Raw genomic sequence first — 16,569 nt, 5'->3', positions numbered from 1 at the left:
ATACTAGTTAACAATAACTTAAACTAAACTCAAGCTAATTATCATTAAAACTGGAACATTTTAATTCTACAACTGTAAGGGGGAAGTCTGGGTTGGGTGGCAGCAGAGGCAGAGCAGATCCACCAGTTCCCGGCTCTCTCCAACGACACTTCCTTCCTGGCCTTCCTGGACTTCCTTCCTCAATTCATATTTTCATACTCTCAAAGTCTCAAATCAAACCTGAAACTGAAACCCCCATTCATTCAGGACTTCAACTTCATTCATCATTTGAATAATTAAAGTGAATCAGTCTTTTCCTCCTTTTCTCCATTTCTCTTGTATTCTCTCCAGATTCTTCTCCTAATCTAGTCCATTCACTAGTCAGTCAACCAACACACACACACTCTCTCTCTCTCTCTCTTCTAAATTTCCTTTCTTTCTTTTCTATTTTCCAAATTTCCAATTTCCAATTTCCAAATTCCAAATCTAGGAAGAGAGAGCAGAAGAAAGAAAAGACTAAATCTTGCGTTGAGTTGAGTTGAGTTGAAGATTTGAGAGTTCCAATGGTGAGGCCGTCCGTCTCAGTAATCATATACTCAGCAATTGCAGTGCTTGTCCTCTTGCTCATTTCCCACTCCCCCAAGAAACCCGGCAACCACCGCCACCGCCGCCTCAAGCTCCGCTCCAACTTCACCTTCTCTCCTCCCCTCCACCACCATAACCCCATCCCCTTCGACCCTCTCGTTGCCGACATTGAGCGCCGCCGCGAGGACCGAAAGTGGGAGCAGCAGCACTTCGATCATGCCTTCAACGCCTCCCACCACTCCGCCCCCGCCGCCGAATCTCAGCCCGAGTGGGAAGACTTCATGGACGCTGAGGATTACTTGAACGACGACGAGAGGTTCAACGTCACCAGCAGGTTGCTCTTGTTGTTTCCTAAGGTTGATGTCGACCCGGCTGATGGATTCGTCACCGAGCACGAGTTGACTCAGTGGAACTTGAACCAGGCCCAGAGGGAAGTCTTGCATCGGACTGAGAGGGATATGGAGCTTCACGACAAGAATCTTGACGGCTTTGTTTCCTTTGCTGAGTATCAGCCCCCGAGTTGGGCTCAGAATGCAGGTTACTTACGTCATTCCCTCTTTGCAAATTCATGTATTCTTGTTCCTTGTATGAATGTATCTGTATGATCTATCTACGTGCTTTAGTAACTGCTGAAAAGTGAAAATTCAATCTATGGCTATTGATTATGCTGTGTGGAATTCGTACATTTTGGTTTCCGCCAGAACAATCTCTTAAATTAAACTAAAGTGAGTGTGCCATTCTGCAATATGTTGGACTGTTGCTCCTAGCAACGGCGACAACGGGTGAGAAGAAAGAAAGTTGTATCTGGTGAAAGTTGAAACAGGGTGGTCATTTGTTATTTAGGCCATCTTCAACTAGATCATTTGTATGTTGTCACTTTCTTGTTGCTACTGATTTGGTTTATCATGTTCCATCTACCAGATAACAGTTCTTTTGGCTATGATATGGGTTGGTGGAAAGAGGAGCATTTTAATGCATCAGATGCAAATGGAGATGGTCTTCTTAATTTAACCGAGTTCAACGAGTGAGCTTCTACCTGTCTCTCAACTTCCTTTTACATAGTATCCTTTCACATACCTTATTTAACTTGATGTCGGTGTTTTTCGTCTTTATCCTTTTCTAGCTTTCTACACCCAGCTGACAGCAAAAACCCAAAGCTACTTACGTGGTTGTGCAGGGAGGAAGTAAGGTGATACTAATTTCCATTCTAGTTTTCCGTATCCATATGAGCAATATCTATTTGTAGGATATCAGTTTGTAGGTCAGATGTAGGCACCATGACAAAAAAATTTCAACTTCCACTTTCAAAATTTTGGGTTTCTCCATGGACCGATAACATACTGATATTAGAACAAAAGAGAAAAAGAAACATCTACTGACATAGGCACCACCAGGGACTAACCAGTTGAAATGGGTGGTTCCTTTTTTACCAACTCTTTTTGTAGTATTTGTATTTTCTCATTAACCCTTGCACATCATCTTATTTGTCATTGTGTAATGTCATTCTAACATGGTTGCTTAGCTTTTCTAATTGTCTGAATGCTCCTTTGCCTCCTTAGGGAAAGGGACACCGACAAAGATGAAAAAATTAACTTCAAAGAATTCTTCCATGGCCTCTTTGATTTGGTGAGGAACTATGATGAAGAAGATCACAATTCCACACATCAGTCTGATGATTCGATGGAGTCCCCAGCTAGAAATTTGTTCGCTCAGCTTGACAAAGATGGTGACGGGTACTTTTAAGCTGATTTTATTTATGTGTAACTATTCTGAGGGTTTCCCTTTTCATGTTTATTTTACTTGTTTCCGCCTTGCATATCCGCAGTTATTTGTCGGATGAGGAGATACTTCCTATTATTGGAAAGATACATCCATCAGAACATTACTATGCAAAACAACAAGCAGATTACATTATATCACAGGTATTCATTTTTACGGTGGGAAGTATTTTCTTTCCTAGTTTAGATGGATCTATCATTTGTGCTTTTCGGGTCGTTTAGATATGCTTGTATGGATCATGTGAGCATTGATTTAGTTGCACTTTTTATGTGGTAATTAGTCTGCTCTCACCATGTAGCAAGGGCTTCCTGGTTCCTTTCCTTGCCTAATATGATGAGTTAATCATTTCAAAACAATAAATTAAGGTTTGTGAATTTATACGTAACTGAAGTGTTAAGAGATGAATCACCTTCTATATTCTTTCAGAGCATCTTCAAGTGTCAAAGTCTGTTGATTTATCTTGCTCTCAGAGGCAATTTGGAGATCAATTTTTTAAAATTGCTTAAGTTTATAGATGGGGTATGATCTCTATATGTTGGTATTTGGATTCTAAAGCTACGGGCAGTTCTTCTGTTATTGCCATCGTGCTATCTACCTTATAAAACGGTGGAATTATCAGCTGATTAACAAGTAGACATTAGTTTGCAATCTTGTCATTCTTCTGTCACTGAAGACATCAAATGAAGTTTGATAGTAACGATGTAGTTCCCTTCGTACCTCTCCATACCCCCCTAGAAAATAAAATAAAGTAAAAAGTTGTTCCAAATTTGGGTGTGGCATAGGAGGAAGCTTGGAATGGTAGGAACGGTTGATGATGTATTATAGTATATGTGCCGTTGTTGTGCTGCCTTTAAGTGACAAATTTGTGAATTGCAGGCTGATACGGATAAAGACGGGCGACTAACGCTGGGAGAGATGATAGAGAACCCATATGTATTTTACAGCGCTATTTTCAGTGACGACGAGGAAGAGGACTATGGGTACCATGATGAGTTCCGTTAATCTCATTACTGGTTCTTCTGTCTTATTGTTTTAATAACATTATAGTTGCAGGACGCGGAAGAGTTCAAAATCTTTGTTGTTGGTTTTGTTTTTGTTTGTTGATATGGAACTAGATTATCAGATTATGAGAGAGAGTGATTCAACCTCAAGGGGGATTGGTGCCCCATGGCTGGCTCGGTTGGTTATCTGGAGCCATTTGGAAGAAGGATTTATTTATTTGATAGAGCTGCTTGACAATCGTCCTACTCGCTGTAAACATAAATGTAATAGGCAGACTGGTGAAGGAAGAAGAACATTTTTATCATTGTTATTTAAGATTGTTTGGCAGTCAAGTCGAGTTTTACCGTGTCTTCGGCAAGTTACAGTTTAAAATACATCATGGGTAAACATTGTTGTTGGTTTTGTTGATTACTGCTTTCTTTGATTCTTTCACAAAGAAGAACAACGTCGTATCGTATCGTACGCACTAATGTTTGATTTGTATGTTTCATTTCCAACCAACAATGTTTCATTTATTCATAAATTTGTATGTATCAGTTCAAATTGACCAACACAAAATTTCATTTATTTACAATTGGGCCCTATTCTATTCCCCTTTCTCTTCTTGTCGTCGTCGGAGTCGTCAGATTCAGACTTGTCCGGGTCATCGGAATCGGAAGGTGGAGAAGGGTCGAGGCGTGCGGCGTCCTTGGCCCAGCGCATCAACTTTTCAACTTCATCCTCCTCATCATCCAAGTCATCGTAGTAGTAAGATGACGTGGCGGTGGTTGCAGAGGAGGAGGACCGAGTGGCCGTGGCCGTGGGCAATGAAGACTTGAGAGCGGCGAATCTAGCGGAGAGGTCGTCGCCGAGGACTGCCTTTATTTCCTCGTCCACTTGAACGGAATTGGTCCGATTAGATTTGGAATTGGAGGCGGAAGCATCAGCAGCAGCAACTCCACTGGTAGTTTTGAGTTTTAGGGCATGAAAGCGACGGTCGATATCGGGATCGTCGTCCAGAGAAACACGGCGGTGGGACATGTGAGAGTCGACGGACAGCTTGAGGAGCAAATCGTCCTGTGCCGCCTGCAGCATCTCTTCAACTTCATCCTTCTCTGCTGCCGCTTTCTTTGTCTTGGTATTCCTGTTATTCCCCCTCCTCATCTCTCTCTCTCTTCTCCTCTCTCTCTCTCTCTCTCTCGCCTCTCTCAACTCCTAGGCAATATATACAAGTTTGCTTTGATGACCTCAAATTTCTAATTAAAATTTTGCCCTTGCCCCTATAGGTAATCAGGAATACCAAGCAAGCGCGCCCCTCCCTCCCCTCATTTTCTTAAGGAGTTCTTGCAACAATGGTTAAGAACTACATTAAAACATAATTATCGCAAGATAATGAATTTGTACATACACATACTCACTTAGAACTGAGAGAGGGAGATCAATGGAATCGATGAATTCGATGCTAAAAGGAGACCATGAGAGGTCAATACTCTCAATTTATTTTTCTGACATGAAACACTAGGCAACTAAGTCTTATCGTCATTCTATTAGACTTATTCTAAAACATGTCGCATGATTCTAGAATAACAATTGTTATTCAATTTGAAAGTCGAAAATATAAAAAAAATGTAAAAAATAAAAATAAGTGTGTGAACTACCCTAGCAGTACACTTTTCTCTATTTCCATGTCAAATCTACTCCAAATTCTTATGCAAGTTGTGTACAACTGTACATGACTCCAAGACTGAGCCCTTAGACGATGTCTTAAATAAAAAATTGGGTTGGGCCCTTCTGTTATACGACCACACTCAAACATCCAAAATGCAAGATTGTCAATTGATCAATTGATATTGTATAATGTTAAAACTATTTGATAAAAGTCACGCAGTCACTAGTATTCAATTAACCACGCATGGTTTGGTATTAAATAATAATAATCAGTAATCTAGTAAGAAATTCCTTCACCTTCATAACATAAAATTAATTATATGATTACATAGAGGCAAAAAAGTTCACAATAGGCGGCACAAAAGTGGTGCTAGAAATAATTACAAAAATTTCCTACTACAGCCAGCCCCTTCCTTTTGCATCATCTGTGAAGCTATTCTCCTAGTGTAATCCCACACCCCAATTTGTAGTCTTTCTTCTTGTGATCGATCTGCAAACAGAAATTTTGGTAACATGCTGTTAATGCTGGACAAATATGACTTGGAAACATCATACAACAAATATATCTAAGCATAGCTGATGCCTGATGCCTGATGCCATTGGTCATATATCTCATCTGGCTTGAAATTATTGTACAATTCAAAGCAGCTGATTTCTCACCTCCGCAGAAAGAATAAACTTAAGACCCGTATTTAATCTCTCTTCAAGATAAGCAGCCGTGCAGCCATTGGAATCAATCTTCCCTCTAACACGACTCTGAAACAAGAAGCATAAATAGTATTTAATTGATTTCTTTTTCTTCTTTGCTTAATAACAGTAACATAATATTTCTTGGATTCTGAATAAGCAAATAGGTTCATGTGATATTTGCGTGGGATTGTTAAAAGGCGCTCACACGTACTGGCGTTGAGGAAAGAGGCAAGAAACCCAATTAGTGCCTCTTGCCAGCGCTCCTCACCTAGTTCGAAAACCCTGGGAGCCTAAAGCCCACACCCAATAAAGATTTGTGGTTTATCGAGTAAAATACCAGGCTCACCTAGTTCTAATGTTTCCTGTCGTTAAAAACAAAAGATATCTATTGCCATCGTGTCTGATGAACTTTACTGAAACTTCTCAAAGTTTTCTTTTGATGAACACACTTTGTTCAACTTTGTTCATCATGAACTGGTAAAATAGTGTATATTCCTTCATAACAAAATTTAGAAGAACCTAGGACATTTCTGATGGCAGAATCTACCTGTCTGAAGACGTAATCATAGCCAACACTTGCTGTGACATCTCTTGACATGTGGTTGTACATGAGGTCTGACGCTAGTGAAACCTGCATAAATACATTAGTATTCTTGTTCAGGCCACAATTTCCAAAGTAGGGAAAACAATAATAGACATACAGTCATAAGATATAACCTGAAGTTCTAAACAAACCAACTTTTCTACCTTGTCAGATACTTTCTGAACATAGCTCAATGCAAGCATTCCAGTGCTAGCAACCTGCCCTGTGGCAACCTACAGGCAAGACATGAGCATCACATTTGGTTACGGAGGAATCTGTGTAACCCAATAAAATCAACCCGACTAAAAAGTTGTTAGGGTACAAAGACGTTGAACTTTTTTAATCATTAGAATAATGATAATGACCAGACTTTTAAGACTATTAAGATGATACTCTTGTATCTGGTGTGCCTACAGAGATAATCTGTGTTTTCCCAAAAGATTGTTATTCCTTGTTGGAGTAAGTAATGTTCTGATTGTTTTCTGTCTGTGTTAGTAGTCAGTTGATTCTCTATTCTAAGGCCAACAACTTGTTTTCTCTTTCTCTTTCTTTTCTGTCCTTTCTCAGTACAGTACTTGTTAATAATAAAATATAATGATAATGTACAAACCATGCATAATGGCCAGAACGATAAATCATTTGCCTTCAAACATGTGACGCAAGATGAAACCCAAGCTAGCTTACCATCTTTTCAGTGTTGAACCGAGCCGCATAACCGATACCTGACTTTCGATGCTGGCTGGCCCAAAATACTTCACCACCCAAAGAAAAATGAGGAGTCACTGACTGCAAGAGTATATAGAATATAGACAGACTAGGTCAGAAAACATCTTGAAATTAATGTAAGAACGTTAGCATAAACCACCTGCAGCGGCCTAGTGTTACAAGACATGTACCAAAACAGAGCCAATTTTCGGTCAATCATGTTCTTGATATTGATATACAATATCAATAAACAAATTACAATTAAAATAAGGGAAATGTACTATGAATATCTCGATAAATCTGGACCTCCAAGACATGTTTGATTCCAATATGAATATCCCAAAAGTTACATGGGCACAAAAGTAAACTAATTGGTAGTTGGTACTAGTTTCTACATTATCTGGAGGGTAAAAAGAAAAAAAAAAAGAACACCATTACCTGCATATAACTCGCTTAACATAAGGCCCCATTACCCAATGTAATCTGGGATCTGTAGTCTGAACCCTGTACCAAGTGAGAATGTCAGAACTAGGAGCACCATATGACACATGAGATGAGAGACACCATGAACTAGGAGAGTTATAACCCCCAACACATCCGTACTTCCACATGGGCATAAGTGATGGTTAGGAAGCGAAACCAGATATGTAAAATGAAACAAGAAAAGTAGCCAAAGAAACTCCTTAATTGTATATGTAATGAGGTCAAACAAGGCAAATTAAATCAATGAAAGTAAATAAAAATAGTGAGCAGACCTTGTAGTCCAAATTGACCATGGCATTAGACATGTGCGGCTCATTTGTGAGCTGTAAATAAGAATCGAAATAAATGGGCTACATCAGTACTTCCACATTTTTTCTACACAAGAAGAAAAAAGGGAACAGTTTAATCCAAGGATGAATATTCACCTGAGCATTAGTCTTGAGAGTGAGGTTGTTAGTCAAGTCATACTTGACTCTTGCATTAAGTCTCCCGTCTGTTAATACCCTCCCAACAAGCATCAACTACAAATTTAATCACCCCCCCCCCCCAAAAGCACAAACGCACACAAAATAAATTACTCCTTTCAGTAGAGGTTTCTGGATAAGTAAATACGGCGATAGCTACCTACCTTTGGGTGGTCTATAAAATTTGCACCAAACTCATAGTTGGCAGTAGGGACCTTTAAGATTTCGGCAGATTGACGAGGAATTGTCACAGGTCCCATGGAGAAACTGATGGGATGCGAAAACAGTCAGTGAAATAAGCAGAAGAATAGAAAGGACTGATAAGGAAGGAATGCAAAAACAAAAGTTGAGAGAGGAGAATACAAAAACCTGTGGCTAAGGGAGAACTTGTGGTCGAGTCTTTTGAAAAAATCAAAGCGCATTCCCTCAAAAAGTTGTGGCCGTAAAGACACTGCCATTCAGAGACGCAAGTCAAAAAACTAGTGCCAATATGCAGTTTTCTTGACCATCAAGTGCATTGCAGCTGCTATCGTTTCAGTGACATATACGATATAGCATATAATCTGATAAAAACTGGACCCGGAGAAAAGTATACAATCTGAAGTGAAATGATTGAGTTCACTAAAAGTAAACCAATGATGAATTTTTATCACAGCATAACACGTTTATGAGCAAATCAAAGCTAATTACCGGAAACCCACACAATGAATCATAACAGATACTGACCCCGCCAACGAAGGAGTTATATTAAAATTATAGGAACACACACGAAGCAATAAAGTCATAAGCTTTAAATAAATACTATACATTAAAAAGAAAAAAAGAAGAAATTGGTACTCAACTGATAGCTTCGTGGTGGATTTCTTCATAAGTAATGGGGCAAGGCAGGTTCGTGTAGTCCACTTTCTCAGTCCGAGTCTTGCTCCCCGCTGCCTCCCTTCCCGCGGTAGTACCTGTACCTGGACCTGGAAGCACAACACCCGCCATTGCTTTATCTTTCGAATTTCGATACGACCACGGACCAACGCGATTACTACTAGTATTTATAGATAGAGGATGAGGGCCGACTGACGAGGGGCCTTTTCCTTTGCCTTTCTGCCTTTCTGCCTTTGGGATTTAACCTTTTTTTTATTTATTTAGTGTTTTTATTTTAAGAAAGAAAGAAACAACTCCATTCCAAATTTCCATTCTTGGTGGGTACGGCAACTCAAAATCCTCCTACGTGATCCAATTCCAACCCCACCCGCCGATTCGGCGTGCTCTGCCTGTTGGGCTTTTTTGATACTTTTGGCCCATAAAACAATATCGGTAACAGTTTCGGGCCTGCATCGAGCCCAACCTTTTTATTTCTAACTAACTAGCCAATTGCATTTTGTATTTAATTTGTAAAACATAATTTTACGAATTGATTTTTTTTAAAGAAAATTACCTTAAAAAATTGTCAATAACTGACTTTGTTTTTTGAGGGTGATAAATACCAATTGAGATATAGGTTTTAAGCAAATATACAAACTTTAAGGAAAAGATAAAGCCTAACCCTTTTATTTGGATTAAGTCAACTTTTTGTTTCAAGACAATTATGATAATTGTACATATATACATTTGTGCCCCTACTACACATGAGATTCAAAGCCCACATGGCATAGGCGTCGGAATTTTAGGGAAACTTTTACATCCAACCGTCGGAATTTTATGAACATTTAAACTTAAAAGCACTTAGATTTCGATAAATAATTTTTTTGGGTAAACTTTGTTTTAGATGATCTTTTAATTGTTTTAGGCGTTGGATTTAATTTTGGGCCATTAGATTTTTTTTTTACTGTTAGATTTGATCATATTGAATCTCAACCATTGGATTTAATATATTAAAATTATATTTTTAAAGAAAAAAAAACTGAATATGAACCATTGGATCAACTAACAGTCCATTAATCTCATCCATTCGATCTCAAAAATAATCGTTGGCAGGCGGCAAGTGGCTGACAACTGCCCTGACAATGGGCCACTAGTTGTCGGACACTAAAGGCAGACGAGCGTGTTCCACGTTTGGGGTGTGTAAGGCCATCTCCAACCGAAGGAGGGCCAGAGGGCTCCCTTTAGCACTATAGCCTTCCAATAAATTATATTTTAATGAACAGTATGTGGCCATATTTCATATAATCTCCAACCAATGGCCCAAAGGGTCATAGGCCAAACATAGCCCTCTGATAAAAAACCATCTCCAACCGAGGGGGTCAAAACATAATTTATTATTTTAATTAAATTAATATGGTTACTTAAATTAAACCACCTTATTAAAATAAGGTTTTCAGTCATATTCAAAACTACAACAACTTCAATTTAAAAATTCAACAACCTCAATTTATAGATTCAACTACTTCATTTTAAAAACTACAACTTAAACTTAAAGACTACAACTTAAATTTAAAGACTACAACAACTTAAATTTAAAAACTACAACTTAAATTTAAAAACTACAACTTAAATATTAAAGACTACAACAACTTCAATTTAAGTTGATGCCATTTATTCAAACTTGGATGAAGATGTTTTTTCCATCTCGAAGAACAACTCTCGTGGTTTCGGGAATTCGGTAGAGTGGTGCCTTCGTAGAACTCATAGTACTTTTTGGACGTACGAGTTCGAACACCTTCACTTGTTTGAGAACTCCCTTTCACACTATCTTCCGAGACCCGTATATAAGCCCTGCAAAGAGCTTAATCTTCTTTTCGGGTCCAAGCCCTCCCTTTCATTGCAGATGTGGTCATTTGAAAATTATTGAAAAAATTGAAGGAAATATTATTGGAAGATGTAAGAGAATGGAATGTGAAGAATTGAAATAAAATGAGGTAAGATAGTATGGAATGGTGGAATGACTTAGGTATTTATAGGAAAAAAAATTAGATTTTTTTAGCCCTAAAACCTTTTGTCCGCGTCGGTTGGAGATGGCCTTAGTGGGTTGCGGCTCCCTTCTTTTTATGACGTGTCCATGCGCTGAAGTGGGCCAGGTCATTTGCATTGTTAGTTTATTTGGTTAAATTTACCCCAAAGATCAGTTTGAACCCAAAATTGATTTTTAGCCCAAAAATCAGAGCAAGTTGGGGGGTTTAGAACCTAAATTTTACGTTAAGGGTTAGAAGTTAGCCGGGTTTAAAGGGAGGCCCTCAAACGGCGCTTTCTTTTTGGTCTCTCGTAATATTGGGGTTTGGGAGTGAGCGAGCGAGCGCGAGCAAGCGAGTTGTCACCAAAATAATGAACTCGACCCCGGCTTACAGTAACGGCTACCAGCAGCAGCAGCAGCAGCCACACGGGATGAGCCAGAGGGATAGAGTCCGCCGGGGAACACGTGCGAGGTCACGTGAGCTCAGAGACAACTTCGGCAGTGGTGGTAATTTTGGCGGGCTTAGGGTTTCTGAGCACAATAAGCAGCAGCAACAACAACAGGGAGCGCCTTGTACGGACTTCGACATGGCCTATTTCCACTCCTACGCGCACGTCGGCATCCACGAAGAAATGATCAAGGTGCATTTTGCTGCACATATGTTTTTGTTTTCTTGCTAATTTTCCATCTGCTTTTCCAGAATCGATTGCGATCAAATGTCTCGAGTGTTAGTGTTTAGGGTTTCATTCTGTTTTTACTGCTGTTTGATTTTCCGGTGGCAGCCGAGGATACGAAATTAGTTTGATGCGATATTCCATTGTTGATACTTGCATTGCTTTTCGTCTTTTAAGAGAATGCATCTCAAGTGGGAATGCGAATATGAATATCAGAATATGAACCCATGTATGATGATTTGGCCCATAACATCAGTATATCTTGTTTAAGGTTCCCTGCCTTTGTAGTTTTAAATTTCAAGGTAATTGTTTATGCTTTGTCATTGGAAAAAATACATTGCTATGAGGGTTTTCTTTTCCAATTTGATCGTCATATAAATTATTGACTGATGTGGCAATCTGTCATCATTCAGGACCGTGTACGCACTGAATCTTATAGGGCGGCAATCATGCAGCACCAGAGCTCTATAGCAGGCAAAGTAATGCAGCTATAATTGTAGTTAAGAAATGATGTGTATTCTATTTGGTACTGCCTTCTGTGGATGTAAATACCTCCTGTAATATTTATAAGACATACCTTATGCATATGAACTTAACGTACTGGGGAATCATACTCTCACATGTGCAGAACATGCCTATTCTACTCAGTTTGCATGTCTCTGTGGAGAGGGTTGTTTCTGCAGTGAATTGCTCATTTAAATTCTTGATTGAATGATGCTTGCAGGTTGTAGTGGATGTTGGCTGTGGCACTGGCATTCTTTCTATATTTTGTGCTCAGGCTGGTGCAAAACGTGTAAGCTGTTTTTTCAATATTATTTCATAAATTTGCAAATAAGATATTGACCAAATTGTATGTGTTTAGTTGCAATAATTTTCCTTTTGACATGGGGAAAAGTGTTTTGTTTGGAAAGATGGTATGCATTTCATTTAACTATGGGTTTTGGTAGTGTCAAATCACTACTTCCATCTACTGATTCAAAATATGTCACAGCCATTTTTGCTCGTTCTCTTCAATGATATCTGATGAATAAAACTGGACAGTCTTCCCCTGATTTTAATGTTTGTAGTTTGGTTAAGTCACTTCTATGTTGTGTCCCGTCCTGGCATTGTTTTACATTCTGTATAGCATTCTCTTATGTGTTTTGTTACAACCTACCAGGTATATGCTGTTGATGCAAGTGACATTGCAGTGCAGGTAAGTTCTTGTAGTAATGCTTTTTACTCTATCTGCATGTGATTTGATTCTGTATTCATTTATTTCTGATCTTCTCAGTGTTTTTGCTTGAATGTAAAATGTCTCATTACCCTTAAGCTCTGATTGAGGAAGTACCTGAGTCAAAGTTACCTATATGTATCTTTAGCTTGAACTTTTGTGCATGGTGTATCCGGAAAAAATAGAAGTTCATTCTCATGAAGATGAAATATGTTAATTGTGATGCTTTAGGATTGGCTTTGTAATTTGGATTAATCTCGTTCATTTGTAAGCAGGCAAATGAAGTTGTGAAAGCAAACAATCTATCTGAAACCGTCATCGTACTACATGGGCGAGTTGAGGTATGCTTGTACAACCAGGACAATTTTGTTGACTTTCCTTGTGTGTGTGTGTGTGTGTGTGTGTGTGTGAGAGAGAGAGAGAGAGAGAGAGAGAGAGAGAGAGAGAGAGAGAGAGAGAGAGAGAGAGAGAGAGAGAGAGAGAGAGAGAGATTGATGAGTTTGTTTTGGCTTTCCCAAATTATTGATCTGAATTACAAATTACAAGCCAACAATATCTATTGCTAAAAATGATAGTTCTGCAGGATGTCAATATTGATGAGGAGGTTGATGTTATAATTTCAGAATGGATGGGCTACATGCTTCTGTATGAGGTAGCTGTTAACATATCTGTATTCATGATTGTATAGTGAAGTATTGGATATAGGATTGTACCTCAGAATACGTATACTTGAGCTGCTTTATGGTTTGCAACCTTATGATATATTTCCATTTCTTTTGTTGGCATGCTTGGTTTTTTTTTCTTCCTATTATAGAGTATGCTGGGAAGTGTGATCACAGCAAGAGATCGCTGGCTAAAACCTGGAGGTCTAATACTTCCTTCAAGTGCAACGGTATCTTTCTTTTTGTTTTTGGTCTTTCAATTACGGTCACATCTGCATCTTTAATTCTGAAATCTGTTACACTGGTGCTGGCTTCATATCATTGTGTGTTATCAACTTGTGTAGTGGGGATGTAGCGTTGTCAAGCTCAAGTTTGTACAATGTAGCAGCTGTCGATGAATGAATTTGTTTTTGTCATGCTGATTTTTAGTTTGTATGATTGCAGTTGTACATGGCACCTATCACACATTCTGATAGATACAGTGAAAGCATAGATTTCTGGCGCAATGTTTATGGAATTGACAGTGAGTATACATCATATATAATAACATGATCTCAATTGTTATCGCCATATATTGGATTTGTACTACATTAGATTATTTGAACTTATAACACACATTGCATGCCTTGCCTGGATTCGGTTATTTATTGGGTCTTTGAAGACGATGCTTAATGCCATTTAACTTTTTTCAATTAGTTTTTCAACCTTGGTCAAATTTTACCAGCATCTATGGAATTGTTGCTAGGACACAATCAGTGGCCACACCCATTCTAAGCGGAGCTCTTGAAAATATGTGAAAGTAAAATTTGCAGTAGGGGAGCACAACTCCTACACTTCGGTGCAGGAGTATATTTGGGGAATGTGACCCTTCTCACGAAATTAAAAACTGACCATCAAGAAGCTCACCTAAACTTTATGCTTTTTTACATTTTTTTTAACTTATGTTAAAGATAATCCTTACTTGAGCTTAGTATCAGCATTTATTTAAGTACCATTCCACTTGTATAATGTAGAAAAGTTTTATTGCTTGGAGGTCAGAATCATTTTCTTTCATTGGCTTGTTTGCAGTGTCTGCCATGTTGCCATTGGCAAAACAATGTGCGTTTGAAGAGCCATCTGTTGAGACGATTGTGGGTGAGAATGTTTTGACATGGCCACATGTGGTGAGTTCTCTCAGTATAGTTCCAGATTTTTATGTGTTTTTATGGTTTTCATTATACTTATGGGTTGTCTTGATAGTAATAACCTTTCCCACCAAATGTGGACGTTTTCCTTTTCTGCTTTCTTGTTTGTTTTTTTATTTTATTTCTTTGCTACCAATAAATCAACCTTGAGGTGAAGTAGAGTAATCATGACTTGGGCATGAGCTACTTCCTTGACGTTACACATTTTGTTGGCAGAAAACTGTTGGTTCCTTCTTGTTATGGCTACTGGATTCATCTATGCATGCTCCTCATTAATATCAATTTATAGATTTATTTTCCCCAGTCAAACAAATAGTTTGACTTTGCTTGTGGTCCAGCATTCTGGTGAATATGCTTCTTTCGAACACCTTCTGAGATGTCTGTTTTGGGAAGTTGAGGTCATTAAGGAGCTGCCTGAGGTTTTTCTATTTAAGCGGCCTCGCACCTCCATCTGTCATCTGATGCCCTTTATACTATGATCTGAAGCTCTGTCATTTTTGTTTGTCTGTAGAAAGTATATAATCGAAGGCATCATGCTGTTACTTTGTAGGTTAAGCATGTGGATTGCCATACAGTTACACATCATGAGTTAGAATCTGTTACGGCAAACTACAAGTTCAAGTCAATGATGCGAGGTCTCTCTCTCTTATATGTTGCAGTTCTTCTGTCTCATTATTGTTTTCACTACATATTTTTTATAACCTTGAATTCTTTTCTCTTTGTGGGTTTATGCATTGAATGAACTTTTTTTTTTTTTGTTAGAGGAGGAAGTTCTTATTGTATTAATCTCATTTACTTCAGTAGACGCTGTTGTGGTTGTAATTATTTCTTGATTTACAGCTCCATTACATGGGTTTGCATTTTGGTTTGATGTCGAATTCAGTGGACCTACATTAGCTCCTACAAATAATCAGGCACCATCCGTGCTTTTTAACAATCTTCCAGTGGAGAGTCAGCAGAGGAAGAAACGAGCAAATCCCAATGAAGCATTGGTTCTGTCCACTGCACCTGAGGACCCTCCAACGCATTGGCAACAGGTACAGTATTTTGTAGTTATCCCTGATCTTCCATTTATATTTTACTATGAACATTTCATCGGCCCGTCTAATGAATCAATATTACAGACTGTGCTATACTTCTATGAGCCAATTGAGCTGGAGCAAGATCAACTCATTGAAGGTTCTGTAACACTATCACAAAGCAAAGAAAACCGCCGATTCATGAATATCCACCTTGAATATGCGTGAGTCTTGGCTTACAGTTTAATTACCCTTGGTGAAGTCACATGTTGAGTCTTGGGCTCATAATTATTCTTTGCTCTTGCAGCTCAGGTGGAAGATCCTTTGTAAAAGAGTCTGTAATGAGGTGAATCTTCCTCTTATTAACTTGTTGCGTGGTTGTTTGAAGGGAAGCATTGAAAAGTCATTACATTGCTTAACCTGTGCCTTTCTTGCTCCCGCCAAATCTCTGCAGACCTTGATTCTTTGCAGACCATTCTGGGGGGCTTTGCAATAACTTTAACTTGCAAAGCCTTACATATTAGAGGAGATACGTGAATTAATTTAGGAAGATTTGATGTTAAGCCTGTGTGCGCTTAAGAATGTTAATGTCGTTGAGGTTAAATTCAGACAGATAAATTGTGATACAATTCGAAAGAGAGCATGTAATTCGGATGTTGTCAAGTTATTGTTATTTATGGTATACTGACATCACCACTAACTAAAATTTTGTGAGTGGAATCATCTGTAGCAAATTGCGACCATGCACAATTTGTTTCTCTCTATTCATACACGTTTTCGGAAGTTGTCATGCCTTGTATGTATTAGTATTACCAGTGAAGATCCTCTAGTGCTTGTACTAGTATTACCAGTGAAGATCCTCTAGTGCTTGTACTAGTATTACCAGTGAAGATCATCCATCATCTACAAGCAGGCCACAATGACGATGAAATGAAGAAGATAAGGTGGTTGTTGATGATGACAAGGGCAGTGCAGACGATGAGATACCAACAAGTGATGATGGTGATGGGTTTCCAGAT

At 38.7% G+C, this 16,569-nt stretch overlaps 4 protein-coding genes across 4 annotated transcripts; 2 read left to right on the top strand and 2 right to left on the bottom strand.

Annotated features, from left to right (window-relative positions):
* Positions 1–30: 30 nt before the first annotated feature.
* LOC103423695 (uncharacterized) lies at positions 31–3,677 on the top strand. Its single transcript, XM_008361779.4, has 6 exons — positions 31–1,101; positions 1,486–1,588; positions 1,688–1,753; positions 2,124–2,297; positions 2,390–2,486; positions 3,220–3,677. Exons 1-6 carry the CDS (start codon positions 543–545, stop codon positions 3,343–3,345), a joined length of 1,125 nt encoding a protein of 374 aa, XP_008360001.2. The 5' UTR covers positions 31–542; the 3' UTR covers positions 3,346–3,677.
* Positions 3,678–3,830: 153 nt separating this feature from the next.
* Positions 3,831–4,735, bottom strand: LOC103423694 (uncharacterized). The gene has a single exon (XM_008361778.4). It carries the CDS (start codon positions 4,486–4,488, stop codon positions 3,910–3,912), a length of 579 nt encoding a protein of 192 aa, XP_008360000.2. The 5' UTR covers positions 4,489–4,735; the 3' UTR covers positions 3,831–3,909.
* A 535-nt stretch (positions 4,736–5,270) lies between these two features.
* Positions 5,271–9,000, bottom strand: LOC103423693 (mitochondrial import receptor subunit TOM40-1). Its single transcript, XM_008361777.4, is given in 11 exon segments — positions 5,271–5,482; positions 5,653–5,748; positions 6,230–6,313; positions 6,430–6,498; positions 6,950–7,051; positions 7,409–7,474; positions 7,726–7,776; positions 7,879–7,974; positions 8,082–8,184; positions 8,287–8,368; positions 8,760–9,000. Coding segments are annotated over 11 exon segments (951 nt in total). The 5' UTR covers positions 8,905–9,000; the 3' UTR covers positions 5,271–5,425.
* Positions 9,001–11,049: 2,049 nt separating this feature from the next.
* On the top strand, positions 11,050–16,333 carry LOC103423692 (probable protein arginine N-methyltransferase 6). Its single transcript, XM_008361776.4, has 14 exons — positions 11,050–11,439; positions 11,886–11,951; positions 12,197–12,265; positions 12,632–12,667; positions 12,961–13,026; positions 13,269–13,337; positions 13,500–13,577; positions 13,792–13,870; positions 14,416–14,510; positions 15,082–15,166; positions 15,372–15,568; positions 15,656–15,774; positions 15,858–15,896; positions 16,005–16,333. The coding sequence occupies exons 1-14, from the start codon at positions 11,170–11,172 to the stop codon at positions 16,009–16,011; spliced, it is 1,275 nt and encodes a 424-aa protein (XP_008359998.2). The 5' UTR covers positions 11,050–11,169; the 3' UTR covers positions 16,012–16,333.
* The last annotated feature ends 236 nt before the right edge of the window (positions 16,334–16,569 follow it).

This window comes from Malus domestica, chromosome 13 (assembly GCF_042453785.1).
Source record: "Malus domestica chromosome 13, GDT2T_hap1".
Classification (NCBI taxonomy): Eukaryota; Viridiplantae; Streptophyta; class Magnoliopsida; order Rosales; family Rosaceae; genus Malus; species Malus domestica.
Note: the sequence above shows the minus strand (reverse complement) of the source record. Positions and strands in the feature narration are given on the sequence as shown.